The 27,763-nt window shown below is 35.5% G+C and overlaps 1 protein-coding gene across 1 annotated transcript; it reads right to left on the reverse strand.

Moving 5' to 3' along the window:
• Positions 1-5,957: 5,957 nt before the first annotated feature.
• Positions 5,958-25,400, reverse strand: YES1 (YES proto-oncogene 1, Src family tyrosine kinase). The gene is made up of 11 exons (XM_047087036.1): positions 25,136-25,400; positions 22,540-22,639; positions 19,195-19,293; positions 17,828-17,931; positions 17,592-17,741; positions 16,110-16,265; positions 15,753-15,932; positions 10,603-10,679; positions 9,167-9,320; positions 7,266-7,397; positions 5,958-6,192 (listed from the first exon to the last, which is right to left on the reverse strand). Exons 1-11 carry the CDS (start codon positions 25,398-25,400, stop codon positions 5,984-5,986), a joined length of 1,626 nt encoding a protein of 541 aa, XP_046942992.1. The 3' UTR covers positions 5,958-5,983.
• Between the last annotated feature and the right edge of the window lie 2,363 nt (positions 25,401-27,763).

The following is a 27,763-nucleotide window of genomic DNA, read 5'->3' on the forward strand; positions in this document are numbered from 1 at the left end:
GCAACAACAGATGTTGGCGAGGATGTGGAGAAAGAGGATCTCTTTTGCACTGCTGGTGGGAATGCAAACTGGTGCAGCCACTCTGGAAAACAGTATGGAGGTTCCTCAAAAAATTAAAAATAGAACTACCATATGATCCAGCAATTACACTTCTGGGTATTTATCTGAAGAAAATGAAAGCATTAACAGAAAAAAAAAAAAAAAGTATATGCATCCCCATGTTCATTGCAGCATTAAAAAAATTGGGGGGGGGGCACCTGGGTGGCTCAGTTGGTTGGGTGTCTGACTTCTGCTCAGGATTCTTCTGCTCCATTCCCGGAGTTGGAGCCCCACGTTGGGCTCTGTGCTGACAGCTCAGAGCCTGGAGCCTGCTTCGGATTCTGTCTCCCTCTCTCTCTCCCCACCCCCTCCTTTGCTCATGCTCTTTCTCTGTCTCAAAAATAAATAAACATGAAAAAATTTTTAAATATTTATTCATTTTTGAGAGTGCATGAGCAGGGGAGGGGCAAAGAGAGGGGGGACAGAAGATCCGAAGCAGCTCTGACCTGAGAGCAGTGAGCCCAATGTGATGCTCATCAACTGTAAGATAATGACCTGAGCCAAAGTTGGACACTTAACTGACTGAGCTACCCAAGGTGCCCCTCGTTGTAACATTTAGAATACCTAAGACCTGGAAACAACCTAAATGTCTATAGATAGATGAATAAATGTGTATATAGAATGGAATGTTATTGTCATAAAAAGGAATTAAATTTTTCCAGGTAAGTCAGAGAAAGTTAAATACTGTGTGATCTTATTTATATGTGGATATAAAATGAATAAATAAACCAGGCTCACAGATACAGAGAACAAACTGGTAGTTGCCAGAGGTGGGGGTGGAAGCGGGTGAAGGGAGCCTTGGCAACTATAATTAATAGTACCATACTGCATATTTGAGAATTGCTAAGAGATCTTCAAAGTTCTCATCAGAAGAAAAAAAAATTCTGTAACTATGGTGACAGATGTTAATGGTGATCATTTCACAATATATACAAGTACCAAATCATATTGCACAGCTGAAACTAACATAATGTTGTATGTCAATTGTACCTCAACTTTAAAATTTAGTATGTTCTCTCCAGTTAATGTCTTATTGTAATTTTGCATTTAATATTGTATGTCGTTACTGTTACCAAATATGTTACTATTTTGTACAAACTGTTGCTTTAAGGTTGTAATGTAAGTTTCCTATTTTGTACTATACAGTTATTAGTATGAGGAATTATCAGTCAGGGTCTCAACTGGAAACAGCACGCTCAAATTAAGATGAACCAAGGATGTTTACAAAGGGGCAGGCGGAATAGAGAATCACAAGATTAATGCAGTAACCAAAATTAGAAGCACTCTACCCCTAAGACAGAAAAAGACAAGGGATGGGGTTGTCACTCTCTAAAAGGCCATTTGAAAGGAACCTTTGATCATAGGACATAGCCAGCCCAATCTCAGGAGGAGGAAAGTGGGAAATAAGTATCTTGACCTTTTAGGTTTCCTCCCATCTTCTGCTGCTAGAGCTCCTTAAAGGTTTGCCCCGACAAGAATCCAGAGTGAGGGGACCCAATGATGAGTACAGGTTGGCCTTCCAGCAGAGTGGATATGGAAGGGCAAACAGATGATGCCAGGCATGTGTTGCTTATTTTAATCAGAAGTATTCCTTTCTGTACTGACAAAATGAACATTAATTAATTGCTGGTGACAGAAACTCAACTTGATGTCATTGAAACAAAAACAAAAACAAAGACAAAAAAACGAAAAAAAACTACGGAAAGGGCTAGAGAAGAGCTGAATTTATGGAAACATGCTACTGAGGTATAATCCTCCTCCTTGCATGTTGGTTTCTTTTGTAACAAAGTGGGGACTTGGTCTTCAGCAGCACTGGGGTGGTATCTCTAGAGCAGTATAATGAGACAAAATGAGACTCAGCTTCCAACATCTCAGAGAAAAGTCTTAGAGAAGAACTTTACTAAGAGATATGATGATCTGCATAAATGGGCTAGGAAGACTGATTTGAAAGATTTGAAAGATATTAGCATAATGTAATCCTAACCAAAATGTCACTTAAATTTTTGGGGAATATAAAAAATAAAGTCTAAACTTCATCAAGAATTTGCTAGGATACCAAGATTAAAAAAAAAAAAAAAAGGAATAGCAAAGGTAACTTGTTCAATTATTAAACTGTTATCAAATGATTAGAATTAAAGGTGTTATGTTGATAGAAGAATGGCAAGTTAAAGGGCCCCCTGGGTGGCTCAGTCGGTTGAGCATCTGACTTTGACTCAGGTCATGATCCCTCAGTTCATGGGTTCGAGCCCCGCGTCGGGCTCTGTGCTGACAGCTCGGAGCCTGGAGCCTGCTTTGGATTCTGTGTCTCCCTCTCTCTCTGCCCCTCCCCTGTTCATGCTCTGTCTCTCAAAACTAAATCAACAACAACAACAACAACAACAAAATTAAAAAAAGAAAAGAAGAATGGAAAGTTAACTGAACAAAACAGGTGTGTGTAGGTATGTGCATAATATAGGACACAAACTAAAGGGATGGGAATGGATTAACCAATAAATGGTGCTGGGAAAATTTACTATGTAGGACAAAATCATGCCAGATCCTTAAATCACATTTTATGCCCAAATAACTTCCAAATCAATTAAAGAGAAATGTAAAAAAGAAAAGCATAAAATATGACAGATGAGATGAATATTTAATCTTGGGATGCAAAGGACTTTTTAAGCATAATAGAGATTTTACAGCATACATAATGTGTAACTCAAATGTGAAAAAATTACATGCAAAATTAAAGGACAAACGGTAAACTAGAAAAACATTCTTAAAATGAAATATTACTACACTGTATAAAAATATTTAATAAATGTTTATTAAATGATGTGTTTGTTGATTAAATGTTACTGTTCTGAAACCATTAGGGAAAAACAAAGGTAATTATTTTGGATAATAGCAAAAGATAATAATATTACCTTATTGAAAATAAACACTTTAGATTGGCCATTCATAATTTAGTATAATTTTATTTTCATTATACCTATAAAGGAAGAGTAAAACACACACAAAAGTAAGACTCACATATTTTTCATTTTTAGAAAATTAAGTCCCTTAGGGTCAAAATCATTTTATTTCCTATCCTTCACACAGGTTCACTGTGAATAGCTTCACTCAGATTACCTAGGTTTTGCTGTACGACTCATTAACTGGTATAATTAAAACAAAACAAAACAACTTGTAAAAATATCACTCACCTGACATGGAAAATTAAACAGATAGAATGAATTCTAAAATGACCTGAATTTAATGAAGGATAGATCTAACTCTCTCAAGAGTTATAACTGACCGTTTTTCTAACAGGAAGAACAAATTCAGAATATGCTTTAAATACCAATTTAAAAAAGAAACTGAGAAAATATGAATAGTGGCTAAAAAGATAAGTGGGTGCATTCAATGAGAATTTTTATTTCCATTATCCACAAAACGATATTATAATACCTTATAAAAATACTAAGTTTTAGGCTACCATTATGCATTTAAAAAAGTGTGCTAGGAGGTTGTTTTTGCCAACTTCCTTTTCCGGTGAGGGTTAAGTTCCACAATAAGACACTGAAGACGAAAAGCTGCTGGAAAAAAATCTTCAAATGTACAAAGTTGTTTTATTTTTCTTGGCAATTTAAAAATACATAACCATTTAAACTGAATACACATTAAGTTAGTGTTTTATTTCCTTACTATACAGTTGATATCATAAGGAACTGCTCCATTTAGTTAAAACCTAATGAATACCACCAACTTTTCCTGACTTTTCTGAACACAATTAGTACATAAACATAATTTTGTTATCTTTTTTAAAAAGCTTAGAAAAATTATAATATCAAGTTCACATAAAGCCCTTTAAAAATCTGATGTCCCAGGATGTAGATGTTCAGGGTAAATGACAGCAGTCTTCTAGAAGACCCTCTTGGAAGAGGGATTCAATACTAAACAGGTTACGTAAACATTAGAAACCTCCACAATTTTTAGTACCAGAACTGTTACCAACTTGCATGAAGCTCATTTGTCACATTTTAAAATGGTCTGAATTTCAACACAGTTATCATGGCACACAATTTTAAACTTAATGATTAAATCAATTAAGTGACTGTAGGTAAAACCAAGTAGGGACCGTTAGGCTTTCAGGGTTACCGTGGAGCTGGCGGGTAGGAGTTGTGAACAGGGCAAGTAAAACACGACAAAGCTCACTGTTCTAACTAAGATTCAACCATTTTTTTAAATGAATATTGATCAGCAGAAAAAAAGAATTCTAAAATATGGAAACCCGATGCGCTGCATTAGAAGTGTGACTATAAAGGAGAATATCTTAAAACATAAATACCAAAACAAAAACAAAAATACCAGACTTTTGTTCATCAGATTCAGTTCCTTTGCTAGACACTTAAACCAATAATGCTGCTATTCAAATTTATATTTTGGAGTTTCTTTTTGAGTCGATCATAAAACTCTTGAGTTTTATTTCTACATTTTGGATGGGCAAAAACTGTCCCCCCTTTTCACCACTGTTGTTATTCTCAATAAGTTCTCCTCCCCAAGTCAACTAAATTCTAAAAGGGAAAAAAAGATCACCATTAAGTACATTTAAAAAGTTAGTGCAGATTTAAACATGGATTTGAAAACGAGTTCTAAAAATGTTTCGCATAAAGGCTGTATCACTGGAATTAGTGGGAAGCCTTAAATTAACTATTTGAGGCTGTAACACTCATTTAGTGTTTATGTTAAAAAAAAGATTAGTTTTAGTCATACCTTGTAACTCTTAAAATCTCAGAAAACAGAGAAGTGAGGAGCTGTGAGTGCCAGCAAAGCAATTTTGTCACTCCTTAATATTAAGCATAACGTCCCATCTGTAAAATTTTCACATTTTCTTTTCTCATATTTCTTTTAAATATTTTCCTCTCTGTCAATCTATATTCAATAAAAGCAAAAGTGCATTCAAGTCCCTGATCTAGTGATATTTTATATTCGTGGCACCCATCACCATAAGTAATATTAGAAATATCTCACAGTACCAGTCTATTTTTTAAAAAGGACTGTTTATATGCCAGGTCTTAGTTTTTGATGCTATCTAAAGTTTAAAAGCTTTCCCCTTGGATTGGACAGTACAACTTCAATTATATGTTGCCTTAAAAAAAAAAAATCAATGCAACATTGTAAAAGATTAACTCACTTCCTAGTTACCATTATTCTAAACTGAGCTATTCAGAAAATGACTAAAGTAAAAATCTTCTACTTTCCAGTTCCATGAGTATTAACATAGTGCATTACATTTTCAAATGCCACTACTGTGGTCTAACATTTCATCAAGTTTCAGAGGCTGTTTATATTCCTTTTTGCTTCTAAAAACCTGGCCCATTTCCATGCAAAAGAAGGCAGGTATTAAGATTGCATATTAACAGTTCAACTTAGAAAAAACTTGTGAGAACAATGAATGTAAGAAATCTTTAAAAACTGGAATGGAATTGTTTGGTCCCATGAAGCTCCTTAACTTTAGATTTTATTATGGTAGAACTGATTTTATCTCCCAAGTTTTGTCTATTACGATATATAATTTTCTCTTAACAATTCTGAGTTTGGGGAATAAAAGAAATGAAGTGGTTTATAAAGAAGTAGCCCTGTTGCTCTTCACTGTTATGCTATCCTCACACTATCATCAATATCACAACTATACTTCTTTGGACCCTGAAATAAGTTGGAAGATGCATCATTGGTACTTTAGAGTTTAACACTTGAGAAAAAAAAAAAAAGTGGTTTGTGCAACCATATCTGGAATTCCAGTTTACCATTAAAAACATGCAGAATGAAGACTTTCTTCTTTTGATTCCTGTAGGAAAAGTAAAGAAGTCTACACAGGTTCTTTACATTTTGGCAGATTTACGCATATAAAAGGCTACGTGGATTATAAATTTTCTCCTGGCTGGTACTGTGGCTCTGTAGCAGTGAAGTAGTCTTCCAAGAAGGACTGAATATATTCAAACGTTGGTCTTTCATCAGGGTCCTTCTTCCAACAAAGATTCATCAATTCATGTAGGGATTCTGGACAGCCCTGAGGGCAAGGCATCCTGTATCCTCGTTCCACCTGTTCTAGCACTTCACGGTTTACCATACCTAGCACAGAAGATTCAAACATTAAAAAGAGTGATCCCAAACCCCCACTAGCAAAACAGAACAAATCCCCTAGCCACTAACTGATCCAAGGTATAGGAAGTTTATTTAGTGAAACGATTCTTTCAACAAAGAAGTAAAGTAAATTTTAAATGTCAAGTATATCAAGAAGAGCTCAGAAAATGCTAACCTGTTCCAACAGGTCTCATTTTTTTCATTCCACCTAAAATCTTACTTTTAACACTAATGCCTTCAAAAGCCAACCCCACTTGATTAATAAGAATTTAAAGTGCTACTTCGAAGTACCAATACTTTCAGATATTAAGAGTCAACAAAGACCAAATTTGGGTTAGTGAGGGTTAGTGGCAAGATAATGTCTAAGAGAACTTCCAAACAGAAATTCAGAAGAAATTCTCAGAACAATTTCAGAAGAACTAATGTTCTAGTGCTGATTCTGCCAAATATATTAACCATGTAACTATATCGATGCACTTCCTTGAAACAGTTTCCTTATCTAGTATCACATGTTTGCCTTTCTTCAAGTTATTATACACAATTCCCTTCTTGTATTCTTTTGGAATCCTGCCCCCATCAGTAGCTCACCTTGTGTTATGATAGGCTAAGTAAGCATACCTTAAATTATTTTTTTATTTTTATTTTTTTGCATACCTTAAATTATTGGAGGTGTGGGAGTAGTGTGAGATGACCCAGGATATTTAAAATATGCTTATTATCTGAGAGAATAGTAGAGACAAAAGGCTCTTTTGGAAAATGTCCTAACAGAGAAAGATGAGGTGAATGCAGGACACAACTTGTGCATTTGCCTGATCTCACGGATTGTGATTCACATAGGATGCTGTCCATCCAATGACAAAATAAAGAGGAAGAGAAGAAAGGGAGAAAGAAAGGGAAGGAGGGAAAGTAGAAAAGAAGGAGTGAGGGAGAGAGGGGGTGAGAGAGGAAAGGGAGAAAAGAGAGAAGAAATAAATGCCTTTCTTCCCCTTACAATTTTTTTGCTAATAAACTCCAGTTAAGTATGTTGGCATAACCAAGAGCTAAATGAAATGCCAGCTTACCTGGATATGGCACTCTGCCTTTTGTTACCAGTTCTGTCTGCAGAATTCCAAATGACCATACATCAGACTTTATAGTAAATCGACCATACAGTGCAGCCTCAGGAGCTGTCCATTTGATCGGAAACTTTGCACCTAAAACAACATTGACAATCTTGCTTAAGTAAATTGTTTCTAAAAATCTTCTTGTGTAAATAGAGCATAAGCAGGTTGATGTTTTGTCAATATCTTTATTGTATGTGTCATCAGCATCAAATTCTTCAAAAGTACAAGATATGTGGGAAAAATTCTTATAAAATTTATATTAAAATGAATCACATTTCCTCCTGATAAATCAGTAACATAAAAAAGAGAAATGTTGGTAGGGATTGAATGTTCAAGAAAATAGAGGTGGAAACTCTTACAAGCAACTAAAAACATAATTATAGGATCTATAACTTTTTAGCACATCTAGCACCTAGTAGCTATAGCTGACTGTTGATGAAGGCATATTCTGTTGGGTTCTAATTTTAAAACCCTGTATTAATTTATTCATATATTTAGAATATGGTTTTTATGCACAAGACATTTGCTAATCATTATGGGAGACATAAAAACACAGCCTTTGTGAATCTTAGACACTTAGTGTGGAAATAAGATTACAGGTATCTTATATACCTATGTATATATTCAATGTTGTAAAATATAAAATAGTTCTTTAGATATTCAGAAAAACAGAAGATTAATTTTCACTAGCAGTCACAAAAAGTTTCATTTAAAAAGTAGCAGCTAGGTTAAACTTTAAAGAATGGTTAGAATTTTTATAGGTAAGGATTATAGAAAAATAGGAAGATATTCTAGCTGGAGGGAACTGCACAAAGGTATAGAAGCTTTTTTTCTTTTCCCACACTACTTTCCATATATTCTCTTGACATTAGTTACATAACAATTTGCTTTATAGTTATTTATTTATGTCTACTTAGCCTATTAAAATATGAACTCTCTGGGGCGCCTGGGTGGCGCAGTCGGTTGGGCGTCCGACTTCAGCCAGGTCATGATCTCGCGGTCCGTGAGTTCGAGCCCCGCGTCAGGCTCTGGGCTGATGGCTCAGAGCCTGGAGCCTGTTTCTGATTCTGTGTCTCCCTCTCTCTCTGCCCCTCCCCCGTTCATGCTCTGTCTCTCTCTGTCCCAAAAATAAAAACGTTGAAAAAAAATTTTTTTTAAAATAAAAAATAAAAAAATAAAAAAAAAATAAAATATGAACTCTCATTTACTGAGCATCTACTATGTTATGTAATGTCAGGCACAATACTTTCTTTCACTGAAGTTTCACAACAATCTTACAGAGCAGGTATTACCGTCTGGTCTTTATATGTAAGGAGACTGAGACATAGTCAAAAAGGTTAGAAACTTGGCTGAAATCTCTGGGTAATAAGAGACGGAACTGGGATTCAAAAACACACACTCTTTCCATATGCATCTACTGTATAATTATTGTAAATTTAGTGTAGAAATGGTTTCCAAGGCCTTTACAAAACTGTATGCCATTTCTCAATTTATTAACTTCAAAAACACCTCTTCTGATCCTTAGTGTAGTAAAATCTGGATGCTTCTGGAAGCTTGTCAAAAAAGGAATTTTAAACTGTTTCTTATTTGTTGACATGACAAAAGTAGTAAAAAAAGGAGTGTACTGCTTGCTATATTTATAATGTAAAGAACACCAAGTCAAGTTCTTTCTTGAGGGAAACAACATCAGAAAGTCATGGCATCATGTATAGAATTTTATGAATAAAATCAATGTTTCTTTGACTCTTCTGAGCAGACCTAGAGCTATTCTTATTCTACAAAACCCTGAATATTCCAAAGAATGGTAAGAAAATCCAATGAACATTAGGTTACAAGTGTTTATTAAAAAGTAATTTTACCTTGTCTTGCTGTATATTCATTGTCTTCAATTAACCTTGCTAAACCAAAATCTGCTATTTTGCACACAAGATTTTCTCCCACAAGAATATTAGCAGCCCGAAGATCTCGATGAATATAATTCATTCTTTCAATATATGCCATACCATCAGCAATCTTGAAAAGGAAAAGAAAAAGATATATGATATAAAGGGGACAGAGAGGGGGAGTCAGAAAAGGAAGAGCAGGAGAATAAACTGCAGATGTGTGTGGCCCACAAAACCCAAAACATTCATCTGGCCCTTTACAAAAAGGGTTTGCTGACCCCTACTACCGTATCTAAGAACCTTGAACACAGGACCATGGACTAGACTTAGCATATGCTAACGCCACACACGGACAATTTCTTTGTATAGTTTCTCTAAACTGTCAGATACTGTGGACATCTGGATGCTCACCGAGAAAGGGGTCTTATAACCAACATGTCAACTAGAACACTCACCACATAGCTGAATAGAAACTTTTTTTCCCACCATTTTTTTTTAATGTCTATTCATTTTTGAGAGGGAGAGAGAAAGAGAGCAGGGGAGGGGCGGGGTGGTGAGAGAATACCAAGCAGGCTCTCTGTACTGTCAGTGCAGAGCCCAATGCAGGGCTCGAACTCACGAACCGTGAATCAAGACTCGAGCTGAAATCAAGAGTCACACTTAACTGACTGAGCCACCCAGGAGCCCCTGAATAAAAACTTCTAATAGTTTTCACTCATATTTAAAAACAAAGATTCATGGGAATAAAAAGCACAGCATATGGAATATAGTCAATGCTGTTGTAATAGCATCCTAAGGTGACAAATGGTAGCTACCCTTGTGGTGAACACAGTATAAGGTACAGACTTCTATTACTATGCTATATACTTAAAACTAATGTAACATAGGGTTAACTTTAGTTAAATAGAAACAAAACTTTTTAAAATATACATGGTAATAAAATTTAAAAATAAACACAAAAATTCAGAAGAGTAAAACTATCCCATTTTAAAGTATATACTGCCATCTTCATTCTTGTTTTGGATTATATTATATAAAAAGTTCAGTACATCGTTTAGATTTCCAATATTTTCTTTGGAATAGCAATCACTCATTATCTTAAAATTTATCTGCTAAATACAAATACATCTAGATTTCATATTTGTAAATGCATATGTTTCTGAAAGGCTGTAAGATACAGGACAGCACTATACTGAGAATTACATGCTTATTTCTAATATTAGTAAGTTATATGAATGTTAGATACCACAGGTCTTCAGACACCATCTGTAACATAAATCAGATTGGATTATCCCTAATGTTCCTTTCAACTCTAAAATTCCATGATTTCATTATACAAACAACAGTCTTCTACTAAGATTATATTTTTATGTACACTTTCAATTCAAATTGATACATGTACAGATAAATACCTGAGCAGCCATATCAACCAGTTGTGGGAGCTTCAAATATTTTCCATCTCCTTCCTTCAGGAAATCCAATAAGCTCCCTGTAAGAAACAGAAAAATGTTATGGAAAATAAATTTTAAATTAGGACTGAAACAAACATTCCCCTACCTCCAAATCACCACATCACAATATAAAACTTAAGCTTTTCATTCTTTAATATTTTTTGCAGCTTTGGAATTTCTGAATAATTATCTTTAATATTCTAGAAGAGGTCCCTAAACTGAAATTTTAAAAACATCTTGGAAAACATGGAAAATTTAATCATCTCACTAGATTGTAGGCATTCCTTCCTTGTTTTGATCAAGATCAACAAATCCCAATTTTGAGCCAATAAGCAGTATTAGATACCTGTATATTTTTAAGTCAATCTGAATCAAGAACACAGACAACTAGGAATATCCTGGGGTACTTAAAACCAGACCTAGGTGACTGACTTGATATGGAATTGCTTGTCTAATGAACTTCTCTCACTTTTAGCAGAAGATACCACAAAACAGCAAAGTACTATGAATAACAGCCAACAGAAAGGCTACAGAAGTCTGGTTGTTATTCCTGTATTACTGGTTAAAAACCTACCATGTACCTGAATTTAATAAAAACAAAAACAAAAACAAAAACAAAAACAAAAACCAGATGAACCAAAATTAAGGTACGTTTTTAAAACAACTACACTGTTCTCTTCAAAAATAATAATGTCATGAAAGACAAGAAAGACTAAGAGAGGGACTGCTCTGGATTAAAGTCCTGAACATACATTCATCTGTCCTGGAGCTAGAGTGTGGAGCCTGCTTAAAATTCTCTTTCTCCCTCTGCCCCTCTCTGCTGCTCACACACTCTGGTGCTCTCAAAAAACAAAAAACAAACAAACAAAAAAAAGTAAATCACTCCAATTATAATATGAAAAATGAAATTCGGCCAAAACTGCACAAAAAGATTAAGTTTAAAAGTTCCTGTGATAGTCTAGGAAAGCGAGACTATTATGTTAAAATCTAGGAATGACTGGGGCGCCTGGGTGGCGCAGTCGGTTAAGCGTCTGACTTCAGCCAGGTCACGATCTCGTGGTCCAGGAGTTCGAGCCCCGCGTCGGGCTCTGGGCTGATGGCTCAGAGCCTGGAGCCTGTTTCCGATTCTGTGTCTCCCTCTCTCTCTGCCCCTCCCCCGTTCATGCTCTGTCTCTCTCTGTCCCAAAAATAAATAAACGTTGGAAAAAAAAAATTTTAAATCTAGGAATGACAGTGGGAATACAGAGAAGGGGAAATTTTCCAGAGAGATGTGATTAATGGGATCAATGGCACCGAATGGATTATTATTACACAGGGGGGTGGGAAAGTGAGGTTGTTGGGCCCCATCCCCAGAATGTGCATCTCTGAGTTTCCTGATGCTAATGTTGTTGCCATCCAACACACTACAGACTCTTACATATGGGCAAGAAGAGACAAGGACATTCACTGCAGCACTGTTTGTCACAGTGACAAACTAGAAGCCAACCTAAATGTTCACTGGGAAAGGAATGAATAAACAAAGGTATACTTGTACAGAATCTCATTCAACAGTTACAAGTATACAAGTTAGATCTTCTCTTATCCATATGAATATGTAAATCTCAAGAGCATTAACAATGAATGAAAATGAAGCTAGCAATATTTACATAAGTTAAAAACATACAAATGCTAATAGGTAAATATATATCAATGAATATGTATCAATATGAAAGACACAGATGGAAAAGCTAAGCACCAACTTCAAAACTGAGGTTACCTCTGCAAGGGAAACAGGCCCAAAGGAGCCTGGAGGGAGGGCTCAGACATGAACAGGCTCAAGGAGGAGTAAAAACAAAGATGCAATTAGATCTGTAATGTTTTGTTTCCTTAGTAGAAAGATCTGAAGCAAATATGGCAAAGTGTAAACATTAGTTATATTTGGATGGTAGGGACATGGTTGTTATGGTATTCTCTGTATGTCTGAAATATCCACAATTTTTTAAAAAAGTCTACGAAAAGTGTTGACATTAAATAAACTTAAATAGTTTTTTAAAAGAGTGCATGGCTGGTTACAAAGTGAAGACAGAGTATTCTTTTAAAAAATCTTGGCTGTGAAGGGAAGCAAAAAGTAGACCGGTAGGTGAAAAGCAGATGTTGACACGAAGAGAGGGTTTTCTTTTTAGATGTAAGAAGGATCAAAAACACAGGTAAAGAAATTGTCCTTAAATAGAGGAAGGGACACTTCTTTCCTTAACCTGTAGGATAAACTGACATCAGGGGTGCCTGGGTGGCTCAGTCGGTTAAACATCTGACTTTGGCTCAGGTCATGATCTCACGGTTCGTGAGTTCGAGCCCTGCATTGGGCTCTGTGCTGACAGCTCAGAACCTGGAGCCTGCTTCAGATTCCGTGTCTCCCTCTCTCTCTCTCTGCCCCTCCCCCACTCGCATTGTCTGTCAAAAATAAACATTAAAATAAAAAGATGAACTGACATATTAATACTACACATAACAATGTATACAGAAAGAAACAGAAGACACAGTTGTTTCAGAATAAAGAATCTAAATAAGGTGCCATGATCAATACATTAAGTAGAACATTATTCAGAATAATAGATAATTGTTAAAATCATGCAAAAATGCAGTGCATAGAAATGAACTGCAATTGGTATCATTTGGTCAATTCCTTTTCTCTGGCAACACAGAACGTTCTGGGTCTTATCAGTGGTCCTTAACCCTTTATACGTTCATGGGTTGCTTTGAAACTGACAAAAATGATGGACTCTCTTCCTACGAAAACATACATACATATACAAACATAACTTCACATAACTTCAGGGGAAGTTGATGGATCCTTTGAAATTCATTCAAGATTTTAGCAGAGGAGGTACTCACTAAGTAATCGTGAAATCAATTCAAAGGAGTCCTTAAGTTTGTCTCACATACCTCTCCATCCTTATTTCCAACTAGCTGCCTTCTGTACTTTCCACTTCCCGTGGTTTTGTCTCCATTACCTCCTATCCTCTTAGCTCTGCAAAGATACCCATACCTTTCCCTTTACCCATCCACAGCCTTCATAATCTTGAAGGGCAATTTAACACTTGTCTTTTCTACTAATAATTCTCAGTTTATTCCAGTCTATGTGATCTCTTCTTCATTTCTACACTTACTGAATATGTTAAACACGTGGAAATTCATTAAGCTTTGGCCTGGAGCTTGTTTGTTTACAGTGAGCTATTATTTACTTTTATACTGAAAATTAACTTTTCAGAAGGTTGGATCTTTGCTCTCTAAATTCAATATAAGTAATTTGGGTGGCTTTATTTCTTTGATACCTTATAATGACTAGCAGAGTGCCCTGTATATTTGAAGTATTCAATACATTTTGGTTGTTAATATTTATAGAGTAGTCTGATTACAAACATTTCATAGAATATAATGATCATGACACATATGGGTATTAATGGCAGGCTTCTAACACTTGACCTAAGATAATCTGAAGGAAGTATGATTGATGGACTGGTTGAGAGACAAGGAAACCAAATTCCAGATGAAGGAATTTGAACAGAATCATGGAAAACAAAAGCAGTAAGAAGACCTCTCTAGCCAGGAAAGTGGGTTTATGTGGGAGTACATGAGGCAATGAGTTTGAATGGATTACAGAGGGTCAATTGCTAAGTACCTGAAACAAGATGGGGAATTATAGAGTTTTAAAACCAGAAGGGTCATCTGTGATCTTGCATTCTAAATCTCCCATCTAGAAATAATCCTAACCTAGCAATCTGACAACATAGAAGTCTATCGTGTCCCCCCAGTTAAATAATTCTTTTTTTTTCTTAATTTTCTTTTTTTAATGTTTATTTATTTTTGAGAGACAGAGACAGACAGAGCATGAGTGGGGGAGGAGCAGAGAGAGAGGGAGACACAGAATCCAAAGCAAGATCCAGGCTCTGAGCTGTCAGCAGAGAGCCCAACGCAGGGCACAAACCACAGAGCCGTGAGATCGTGACCTGAGCCAAAGTCAGGCGCTCAACTAACTGAGCCACCCAGGCGCCCCAAATAATTCTTGAAATCAATATGCATAGCTAAATGGACCATTAGCTTTACCTCCATTACATTCTTATGCTATCAATATCTTGATTTAAACTTCCTCCTTGTCCCTTTTCTCTCTTCCTTATACAATGCATTCAATGCACTCTGAAAGGGGTTATTTGGCAGTTGTTTGCAGTAGAGATTCTTTCCAAAAAGTGCCATGTGCCTTCAGGGTATTAGGTAAGTTTTGGCTATCAATTAGTAGGTTACATCAGTTCCTAATTTTTGGTCTTGCTATTCCTTTGGGAGGCGGGGGGTAGATTTCCTATAGCAAATATGCAGCTTGTAGTTGGCCCTGTCACCACTAGATGGAACTACATTGTTGGCCAAGATGGACTACTGAAGAGAGATGACATAACCAGTAGCTTTAATTATGGATGAGTGACTCATTAAGAGGAAGAAAAAAAAAAAAAGATAAAATTCAAGAGGGTAAAAGTGGGACTGGCAACATATTTAGTACTTACTGGTTCCTCTTTTAAAGCATCATCTGTCCCTTCTCTTTATCTTGGGCCCCAAACAACCCTGTTACTAAAGATCCCACCTTAGGGTCTAGAGTTTGGGAGAATGGAGAAATGTTAGTGAACAATAGTGGGGAAAAGTTTCTAGGAATCCTGAATATAGAGACTGTGTTTACACTAAAATAAGATAAAATTAATTTCCTTAATTTCACCTGATTTCTTTGCTTTAGGACTAAAGATATAAATATCTAACTGCATTATTTTAATTGATAGAAATATTTTTTTTCCCTTTCCTAGCTATTCCATTTCCTTTAGCCAAATGGAATGAAAGACTACTTACTTTCAACATAAATTGGGCTGGCCTGATTTTCCTTTTAAACTTTGTATTCTCCTTTGGAATAACTGGAACTAATCACTACTCCATTAAACAAAATGTTAGATTTTCTCTTTTCAAACGTATACATAAAAATCTTAGAGAACACGACACATTAAAAAAATTTGTATGCATAAAAATAGAAATGAAGACTTGTTTTTTAAAAAATTTATCAACCTGAATACTCTAAAAATAAACTAATATACACATACCTTTTGACATGAATTCAGTGACAATGTAAATGGGCTCTTCAGAAACAACAGCATATAGAGGAACTAGTTTATCATGTCTTAACTTTTTCATTATCTGAGCTTCTTGAAGAAAAGCTTCTGGCATCATTGTACCTGGTTTTAGTGTTTTGATTGCTACTTTTGTGGTTCCATTCCATGTTCCTAGAGAAACAACATATTTTACTATTTTAATCTATTTATTAAGAGATTTTAAGTCAAACCTCAGTGAGCAGCACTGAGCAGTTACCTTAAATATTTTAGTATATCTTATCATAAGTTGTGGTGCTTTAATCTGCGGCTAAACAAATGACAAAAAAAACAGAAGTTCAGATTTCTTACCCATCCATACTTCACCAAAACATCCTTGTCCTAATTTAACCTCTAGTCGCAAAGATTCTCGAGGGATTTCCCAAGCATCTTTTGCTAGACCTTGAGTCTGGGGTTTCACAGTTGGACACACGGTTGTTAACTTATGGCATAAACCATCGGCATGTTCTAGATAAATGAATAAACTACACTGTAAAATGAATTAATTACAAAAATTAAGGTATATATAGTATATCAATGTTTTTAAAAGTTTAAATTAAAGAAAACAAAAACATAATGTTTTATCAGTTTTATGCTAAAACCAGAGACACAAAAAAGGGAGTTGTATGTATATAAGAAACAAAACATACAAAAAGCAAAACATTTTTTGTTAAATACCTTTTTAAGGTTATAATTTATTGAATACTTATTATGTCTCAGCTATTGTACTAATTCAGAACTTTATAAATATCTCATATAAGTAAGTCTTGAAAAGCTTAAGTGACTTTCTTAACGTCACCCAGTTAGTAAGTGATGGAGATGGGATTCAAACCCTAGTTCTGGTTACCTCCAAAGTTATGTTTTTGACCACTGTGCTTTACCTCTTCCTAAAGAGAATGCTACCATTAACTGTTAAACAGGGAATCCCAAATTCACAATGGCTTGACTTGTGAATCTTGCTTATCCAATCTTCTTTGTTGAATATAAGATATGTTGCCTCCCATTTTCAACAAGTAACCACACAAATCCACATTCTAACCAGTGCAATTACAACTGCTCGCTAACATGTTTCTTCAATGTCAAGATTGGTGGTTGACTTGATAGACTGTTTGTAGCTAGCTGTCACTGAAGAAGAGACTGCCATGGGAACTCCCTTACCTCTAGTATTAAGAATTTAAAAACTTTCAGATGCATTCATATATTAAATCAGCAATGCAAAATTTTGAGACAGAAGAATCTGATACTGAATATCTTTCAAAGGTCCTTGAAAAACCAAAAGAATGTCTACAGTTGCTATAGGTTAGTTTTCCAGGAAAAGAAAAATGCATCTGCAGAATTAAATTTCACTGGATTTATATTTTAGGAAGTTTTATGTGGTCCAGCCCATATAGAGGAATGTAACTCGAAAAGACATCTGATATGGCTTTTTAAGTATTTAGTTTTACCTACTTAATAAATGTTCCTTAAAAATTTTTTGCTTTTATGCTTTTTTATTTATTGTCACAATCTATCTTGGTTTTTAGCTGTTATGAAATGAAACCCCAACGTAAATATTACTCCAGTTAGATACAAGGATTCAAATAATGGTAGTCGAATTTTACCATATCTAAGAACCTAATTCAGGTAATAAGTATTACCTGTTCTTCATTTTAAAACTACAATACAACAACATCTATAGAACATACTCTGTGTGTAAAGTACTGAGCTAAACCTTACAAGAAATGAAAACAGAGATTCTGTCCTCATAAAATACAACATTTAAAAATAGTTTTCATGTGTGAAATCGTCACATACCTGTGTAGTGTTTTACCAACTTCTGCAGAGTATCAAATTGTGCTCTGGTTGTGATATAGTATCCACCGTTGTCAAGTTTCCTAATTTTGTAGTGTTTCACATTGTCACCTCTTACCTCATCCCAATCACGAATAGAGAGAGAATAAGCACCTAAGGGGGGAAACAAATACTTTTTCTGTATCTTTCTCAAAATACGGTCCAAGAAAACTTTTATACTTACATTACATTATAATTACCTTTAGTAGTTTCACTCTCTCGTACTAAGAAAATACCTCGTTGATTCCCAGGATTCAGAAGTAATCTTTCAGCATCTTTTCTCCCCATTTTGCCAAAATACCACCTGGGAAAAAAGTGTTTTAAGTTAGAAATGTGTAAGGGTTGGAAAGATTTACATAAGTATCAGTAAGATTCGAGTGGAGGGGAGGGGTGACAACAAAGAGCTTCAGAAGACAGCTTAAAAACACAGCAAACACAATAAAAGATCTTTACTAAATAGAAGTATTACAAATACTACTGTCAGAACATACTGTCCTAGTATTTCCAGGTACTGACTATTCAACCAGTCTCTTAAACTTCACCTGGAAGTCACAGGATCAGAGAACTAAAGACAATAATGACAGAGAGAACCTCTAGGTCCCTGACAGATGGAAATATGAAGAGTGCAGTAGGAAGAACAGAAGTGGCTCCCTGGTAACAGTGTGATCATCTGTATTCAGTAAAGTGCAAGTAAACTATATCCAAATTACTAGCAACTCTAAATTAGCGTGGGTTTGATTTAATACAGATTTGTGAATAAAAATAAGTCTCTGCTGTGGAGAAGCTCACAGAATAAAACAAGAAGTAACAAGTGTCAAGCAGAACAGAGTTACAGAGACAGATTACATATTGTAAAAGCAATAAAAACAAACACTGAGAGAGCACCTACTCTGTGCAAGCCACTGTGTTAAGTGTTGTGTTATGAAAACAAAGTAGTATTATTATAAATCCCAGACATTCTTGGTTTGATCTAAAAATATTATGTCACTGAAGGTGAATTTTAATTTTTTAAAAGTTGTGAGAATAGCACATAGAACACTCATATACTCCTTACCCACATTTCCTAAATGTTAAAATTTTACTTTGTCATATTCTCTTACTCTGTGTACTTTTTCTGAACCAATTGAGAGTAAGTTGCAAACATTCTGAATCATTATCCTAAATACTTCAGTGTGTACTTAAGGATATTCTCCTACAATAATCACAGACCAAGCACCTAAGTCAAGAAATTAACACTGATACAACACTATCAACTGAGGGTAAATTTTGAAGTGAGAGAGTTTGCAGAATATAAATAGAGTTAATATGATGTTTTTAAAGAGAAAATATAAAGGATACAGACTAGGCATAATAGTATGATTAATGCAGATTATTTATGATCCTACTGTAAGCAAATACTATGGCATTAATTATTAATTTTCAAGTAACATCTCCTATTAATATGATGTATTAGCTGTATTAAGGCTGGTATGTAATTGTATGTGTGTAAAATTGTGGCTAAGTAGAATGTGCACTAAAACATTTTCTAAAATCAAAGTAATTAATAAAATATGAAGTAGGGCCATACTCTTCTGCCTGAATGGAATCTGCAGGGGCTACATAATTGCTAGGGATATAGCCGTTCTTTCCTGTAGCAATTGATCGTGCTTCCCACCAGTCTCCTTCCCTGTAATACATAAAACAACAATTACCCAAGGTAGACAACTGCTCAGGACACAATTTATTACAGTGTTGCCTTGTATATATGTAGAAAAGAGGTATTACTTCCATTTTTTAATGCATTCATTTGATCAAGAATTAAACTCAAAAGAAGAATACTCAAAAATAGGTTACATGAATTAAACGAATAAGGCTAAAAGCAAAAGCACAACTGCGTCTTTCTCCTCCAAAAGTTACAGTTTAATTTTAGTTATAAGATCCCTTTTTTTACACAATTCTTACAACCTAAAACAATAAACTATACTAACTAAAACAATTTGGGAGGTAAATCTTTCAAATTACTCAGTTTCAACTCAATGTTTTCTTTTTTAAAAGCTTTATTGACATATAATTTACACACCAAAAATTCCCCCTTTAAGATGTCATGGGTTTTAATATATTCAGAGTTGTGCAACCATTACCACAATCAATTTTAGAACATTTCGTCACCCCCCCACCCCTCCAACAAAGAAACTCTGTACCCATTAACAGTCATTCCCTACTCCTCCCCAAGCCTCCCCCCACACTGCCAAACACTAAATCCACTTTCTGTTCCTATGGACATGCGTTTATGGGCATTTCATATAAATGGAATTATACAATATGTGGCGTGGTCTTTTGGACTGGCTTTTTTCACTTAGCATAATTTTTTTCAAGGTTCATCTATGTTATAGCATGTTATCAGTAGTTCGTTCTTTTTTACTGTCAAATGCTTTCAACAGTACATAAAATCAGAATGTTCCTTTTTAGTCACTGTAGGGGGAAAAAAATCAGGATGCCTTAGAACTCCTGTAGGCAACAGGCAAGAACAATAAAAAATTTAACTCTGAGAATAAAGTATATTTACAAAAATGTTAGCCATAAATATCTAAGTAAGACTAAAATCAATTCAGAACATGAGATTATGTTTAGCTTGAAATACATAAGACTTGACTTTTCCAAAATTAACATAAAAGCAAATATCAGTCTCTAATGAGGAAGATATAAGTGGGTTCTGCCACTAAAAATTAAATGCATGTTTTTTGCTTTGCCAGAGAGAAGTAATGAAAATATTTTATCTAAATTGAAATTTTATAAATGACTGAGGAGAATTTGTTCTCTAAAAAATGAGATGAAAAATCCTTTGGCATTTCAAGTACTGACGAACTCATAAGCTTATAGGCACTTTCAGATACACAAACTGCAAAGTTTGCATTTGTACTAACCACTCATGATTCATGCAAACATTTACTGAATACCCTTTAAGTGACAGACTTTATGAGAAGGTATGCTGGAAACAGAAGTAAAAAGACAGTCTATACCCTCCAGAAAATCAGCCTGAGAAGAATTTCTCAACCTTGGCGCTACTGACTCTTTGTGCTGGATAATTCTTTGTTGTTGGGGCTGTTCTGTGCATTGTAGGATGTTCAGCAATACCCCTGGCCTCTACCCACTAGAAGATAGTAGAGGGACCCTGACTATAACAACTAAAAATGTCTCCAGATATTGCCAAATGTCCCTGGACAATTTTTCCCCAAGGTGAGAACCACTGGTCTAGAAGAATGAAAAGCACATGATACATTATAATCCAAAGTAGTGATGGCAGCTATGATTGAGGTTTGTAGATGGTGCCACCTCAACCAGTAAGGCAGAAACTGAATCCAGCAGGACATGGGGTGTGGGCCAATAGCAGAGGAAGAATGTGAAGAAAGGCCTCCTTGAGAAATGATACAGGAATATATGTTTTGAAGGATGAGCAGGGTTGGCCAGACAAAAGAAAAAAAAAAATTGGAGAGCCAGAAAGACCCATTCCAGAAAAAAGAAACTACGTGTGAAGGCAAGGAAAGGTGAGGGGGCACCTGGGTGGCTCAGTTGGTTAAGCATCTGACTCTTGATTCCCACTCAGGTCATGATCTCACGGTTCATGAGACTGAACCCCACATGGGCTCTGTGCTGACAATACGGTGCCTGCGTGGGATTCACTCTCTCCCTCTCTCTCTCTCTACCTCTCTCCTGCCTCCCTCAAAATAAATAAACTTAAAAAAAAGAAAAAGAAAAAGAAAGGTGAGAAACCCCAGTGTATTCATACAATTATAAGCAATTTACTATGGCTGGGCAGTTAAGTGAGGAAGGGGAAGCAGCTCCATGACTGACGTCTACCACTGTTACTCCTTTTATCTTGACAGCAACTGGGAGCTACTGTAGGATTTTAAAGCAGAGAGACATGATCATATTTTATATTCTGGAACAATAATAGATAACAAATGGGAACAAGAAAGTTTGGAAATATGACTGGAAGTAAAGAGACCATAATATATATTTTGATAAGTTATGAGCTGGTTGCTATGCCTGCTAATGAAATTATGGCATTTATTTTCCATAACAAGCACTGAATTTTCTTTTTTTTAATTTTATTTTCTTTTTATTTGAGAGAGAGAGAGTGCGTGCAAGTCGGGGAGGGTGGGGGGAGACAAACTGAGTAACCCAGGCACCCCCAAAGAATTGAATTTTCAATTCAAGCATTGAATTCTTTAAATTTTTTTTTTTCAACGTTTATTTATTTTTGGGACAGAGAGAGACAGAGCATGAACGGGGGAGGGGCAGAGAGAGAGGGAGACACAGCATCGGAAACAGGCTCCAGGCTCCGAGCCATCAGCCCAGAGCCCGACGCGGGGCTCGAACTCCCGGACCGCGAGATCGTGACCTGGCTGAAGTCGGACGCTTAACCGACTGCGCCACCCAGGCGCCCCAACAAGCATTGAATTCTTAATGGGTCACTGAATGTCTAAGAATCACCTAAGAACAAAGCAACTTAATGTGATCAGTTCGGGATGCTGGGGTTCCCTCCCTGGACTTTTTCCTTTGTCTTTTTAAGAGAAAGAAATAAGATCCTTAAATCATCTTATACTTAAACAGGAACATAGAATTCTACAGACTTCTTTTTTTTTAAGTAATGTACTTACTTGCATCTACTCCCTCATTCTTCACTCTTTAATCTCTACTGTTCATGGCAAAACACACATTGCAGCACAATTTGTAGAAGTAATAACTTCTGGCTACAGCAGTAGTTATTATGCCATGTGTCTCAAGAAACTAAATGCATCATCCAACCCAGTGGGCAGAGACCCATGCCTCACCACTCTCATGATTCAGAAATCAACCAGTTAAGTGGTTTCGGCATGAAGACTAGGTTTCTGTCAGTACTTCTCCCTCACAAAACATTCCCAACACTTACGTGTTGTTAATTATTTGAAACCGTTCACCCTTCTTGAATGAAAGGTCTTCTGTAGTTCTAGCTTCATAATCATATAAGGCCACAAATATAGTAACACCACCTATCGGAGCCAAAAACAAAGACAAAAACAAAAAAACAACCAAGGTAATTATATGGATAAAGTAAAATAGAGAAAAAAAATTGTCAGCAAAAAAGCTAAGCATAATTTTCTTCCTAGTCTCCAGAATCTATTTTCAAATGGAGACTTGGGCAGCTAGAGCTTAGTTAAAAAGATGCTCTCTTAAGACTTCCCATGAAACTACTGTAAGCTACAAATTCTAAAATTCTATACACCTACAGAAACAAATTTAACTCTGGTTCATAGTAGCAAGGTCTCTGACTTGGAAAGACAGTCAAAGTTCAAATTAATTCTTTGGCAGAAAAAGCATTAACAAGTACTGCAAATTACTGGCACTGATCATCTCAATTTCTGATAAACAATGGGTGAACATTTCCATCTGTAAGACTGATCCTTCCTAGTAACAGCTAGGGATTTAGTAAGATTAGTTAGTATACTGAACACTTAAAAGTTAAAAATGGCTTGTTTTTCTTAGAAATTAAGTGATATGACTGATATGAATTATAAATTCCAAAAATAACTGTCATACAGAGCACTGTACACAAATGCTTAACAGATCAGGACACTACACAACTAAACCATTACCTGCAAACAGAAGAATAGAATGGATTGATTTACTCTTCTCCCCTGAGCTCCAGTCATGTATTAACTGCCTATCTGACATGTCTACTTGAATGCCTAAGCAAATGGCACTATCTGATCAGGTACTCAACCAAGTCCCTATACTAGCACTGTTAGCTCTACCTCTAAAATACCTCTTATCTACTTTCTTTTCCATTTCCACTGCTGCCACCTTCATCCAAACCCTTGTTATCTCTGAGTGCTAGGACTCTTAAGAGAAGTAGCCTCCTAACCCACTTCTGTACCTGCTTCCTTATATACATTCTCCACACAGTTAGTTGCCACAGTGGTTTTTAAAAAAAGGAAATTCAATTATGCAAATCCTCTATTTAAATTTCTTCAACTGCTTTTTCTTGGCTTTTGAATAAAATCCAAACTTCTTACCAGAGTCTTTGCGGTCCTGAGTAATCCTAACTCTTCAATCTTATAGTAATCAATTCTACCCTCTGTTGTCCTCATTGGTCCTCAAAACTGCCAGGTTCATCTGTACCTCCTAAACTCTGCTATTGTTCTCTCTTCCCCAGAAAGTTCTTTTTCCAGCTCTGCACATATTTAGGTCATTCTCATCAATCAAAACTCAGATCAAATGATATCTCAAGACTGCTTTCCTTGATCAGCTAAAGGGCTTTCACCTTTATTAAATGGACATAAGTAAAGTGCTTAGGTAACTAAACTATGTCCTTAAGGATCAACATTTACTTGAACCATTCTGGACTACTGTCTTTCCCAAACATACAATTCTGAAAATAACTTAAACTTTTGATGATAACTGAGAACACCATCATGGCGATCCGTTACTGAGGTATTTAGAGTTAGGGAGTTGGGAATTAAACTATAATTGACCCTTTGATGTCCACAACTCCTCAAAACGAACAGTCTCATAGAATTCACTTATGGCATTCCTCTAGCACTATTATTGGTTTAGAGGTAAGCAGACTGAAGGGACAAATTTATAGTCCAAGCTTATAGAGCAGATTGTTAAGTAAGGACACATGTTGCTGCTCAATTTGATGCTAGCAGCTGTTTTGCCAAGCCTAAGGTTAAAGCAGAAACTCTAAGGGCTACTGGAAAGAGATCAAGGACTCGAGTCCTTGATGACATTAAAAAACTACTGTTATATCAAGGAATCCTAGAGCTCACTCTACCTTTTTAAAACCAGTTATGTTTTGTTACTCAAGGGAAAAAGCATCCTGATGTGGAAACCTTCCACAAAAGAAATCTTTTTAAAGTTTCTAACTAATTTTTTAGAGCATTTCTGGGCTCCATGAAAGGTTGTCAGCTGTCACTTCTTCCTGTTCTCTGAAAGTATATCATAAAGTAATAAATGGAGTTCTGGAACAGAACATTAAACCTTGTCTCTCTTGCTTATCTCTGGCTCTGAAAAAAAAAAATCATTTAACTCTGAGCCTTAGGACTTTTCTTTTTAAAATCAATCAGTATCTGATAAAAAAAAAAATACCATCATCACTACATTATCATTTAATATTAAGTAACTACTATAATATTTTAATACTGGATAGTACATTATAAACCTGAAAACTTATAACATTCTTGAGGGAGGGGTACATGTTTTTAATTTTTATAACCCCAGTACCTGCCACATAGCAGGCACTTCATAATTACTTGAAAAATGAAAAATGAAATAATGGTATAACCAGTCGATAATCACCAAATTTTCCAGAACAATATCTATGTATACAATAACACTTTAATTTTTACGTTAGAAGTTTAATTTTCACATAAACTTTTTAAGTCCCCCAGGAACTTATCTTTCTTACAAGCAGTTATCTTTCTTTGAATGTACTGCCTAAGGTCACATTCCCAAACAGACAACAGAACTGTCCATTTAAATCTCACCTGTTAAACCAGCAGGATATGAACTTGGCACCACTGCGAATGAAGAAGATGCTCCTCCAAAAGGTGTCACCCCTGAGGATCCTCCAAATGGTGTCATGGAAAGGCTGTTAAAATTAACAGATGCTCCCTTTGTTGAAGACGATGGGGCCACTGCCGTGTGTTCTGCTCCATAATGGCTGACACTTGCACTGACAGGCTCTGGAGTGCTTTCAGTTCTATATTTAATGGTTGGACTTTTGTTCTCTTTACTTTTAATGCAGCCCATTATCAAATCTACAAAGGTGGTAAGGCAAATATTTTGAGAAGTGGTTAATATAAAGGATACTTAAAAAAAAACTCAATTTAAAACTTCACTTTAAACAAGGAATTGTTCTTCCACAAAAAAGTAACATTAACAAAATAAAAAACTAGACAACTAAAAATGGAGTTTCTTCTCCTTACTTATCTTTATTACAAGTCTGCTGAGGCATCATTCCAATCATATCATTCTCCAGCTCAACCACCTTTAATGGTCCAATGACAACATGCCATAGTGTGCTCATAGTGTGCTGGGAAAGCCACTGGCTCTGAAGCCAGAGGCGCCTACATTTGAATCCTGGCTTTCTACATACTAGCGGAGTATGCTGCCCAACCTCTCTGCACCTTACCTTTACATGAAAAAGAGGGATAATAATAACATCACTTCATAAAGTTTTCTATGACGATTAACTTAAGTTTATTACAGGTTCCAGACAATATGTGGCATGTAGTAAATACTAGCAAATACCAGCTGTATTCCTTCTATCTATAAAAGCCCTTTGTAATAGAAATATAATCTGAGCCACATATATAATTTTCAATCCTCTAGCAGCCAAGTTAAAAAATATAAAAAGAAGGGGCGCCTGTGTGGTTCAGTCGGTTAAGCGGTGGACTCTATTTCGACTCAGATCATGATCTCACGGTTACTGCCTGGGATTCTCTCTCTCCCTCTCTTTCAGCCCCTTCCCGCTCATGCGTGAGCACGTGTGCATACTTTCTCTCCCAAAATAAATAAACAATAAACAAATTTTTTAATAAAAAAATAAAATTTATTTAAATGATAGATTTTATTTAATCTACTGCATATAAAATACAATTATTTCAACATATCAATAAAAAAATTTTTAATGACAGAGTTTACATTCTTTTTTTGTACTAAGTCTCAGAAGTCTGTTATATATTTTAAATTTATAGTACATTTCTATTTGGACCAGGTACATTTCAAGTGCTCAGTGTCTATATGTGGCTAGTAGCTACCACGTATAGAACAGGGTAGTTCTGTAACTTTTTTCTTCCTTATCTACAGTCACACTCCCAATGCTTACCAAATCCAATCCCACTCTATCTTTCCAACTTTATCTCCTATTATTTCCTTATGCTTATCTACACACACACACTTTCCTGTTTCCCCAATACATATGCCCTGTGCTTTCCCAATTTTGTGGGGATTTTTACATCTAAAACTTCTCTACCTGCTATAGTTCTATCCATTCACTGAATGTCACCAAAAATGCTACTTTTCCATTCAGGCTTTTCCCCATAAATGGCAAAATATTGTCTTCCTTAAAACGTCCAGTGTACTTTTGGGGAGATTTTTATATGGAATGCTTACCTTACCATTTTGTATCTTGTTTTTTGCTTACTGGTGTAATTCCCACCCTACCCTCAAATTACTGGCAATACATTTCTTAAAATCAAGAGTTACTCATCTCTTTGTGCATCTTACAAACATGACTCATATAATAGGTTACTAATATTACAAATCTGCATTATTTTATTCACTTCTTATGGGAGCACTAATGGGGATTTCATTAATTCACTTCCTTTTAAGGGTCATTCTAATTTTACAGTTTTTCCTTTCTTACATGGCATTCAAAAGGAAGTAGGTGAGTGATTAAGATGATTGCCTCATGAATTCACAAAGACTGAATATTTATGACCTTAGCTATATAACATCTAAAATGTAGCTATATTGCAGTAATCAGACAAGAAATAAAGGGCAACCAAATTGGTAAGGAAGAAGTAAAACTGCCACTATTTGCAGAGACATAATACAATATACAGAGAACCCTAAAGACTCCACCAAAAACTGTTAGAACTGATGAATGAATTCACTAAAGTTAGAAGCTACAAAATTAATATACAGAAATTTGTTGTAGTTCTACCCACTAATAATAAAGTAGAAGAGAAATTAAGAAAACAATCCCATTTATAATTACACTAAAAAAAAAAAAAAAGGCTAGGAATGGATTTAACTAAAGAGGTTAAAGACCTGTACACTGAAAACTATAAAACACTGATGAAAGAAGTTGAAGACAAAACAAATGGAAAGGTATACCATGCTCATAGACTGGAAGAATTAATATCATTAAAATGTTTATAACACCAAAACAGTCTACAGATTCAATGTAATCCCTATCAAAATACCAATAGTATTTTCTACAAAAGTAGAACAAATAATCCTAATAATTGTATAGAACCACACAGGACATGAATAGGATAGGCAGACTTGAGAAAGAACAAAACTGAAGTATCATAATCATACATTTCAAGATATACTACAGTTATAGTAATCAATCAAAACAGTATGGTACTGGCATAAAAACAGAC

Source organism: Lynx rufus, unplaced genomic scaffold (assembly GCF_022079265.1).
Source record: "Lynx rufus isolate CCGP_SWC_20201006 ecotype Redwood Valley unplaced genomic scaffold, mLynRuf1.p SCAF_22, whole genome shotgun sequence".
Classification (NCBI taxonomy): Eukaryota; Metazoa; Chordata; class Mammalia; order Carnivora; family Felidae; genus Lynx; species Lynx rufus.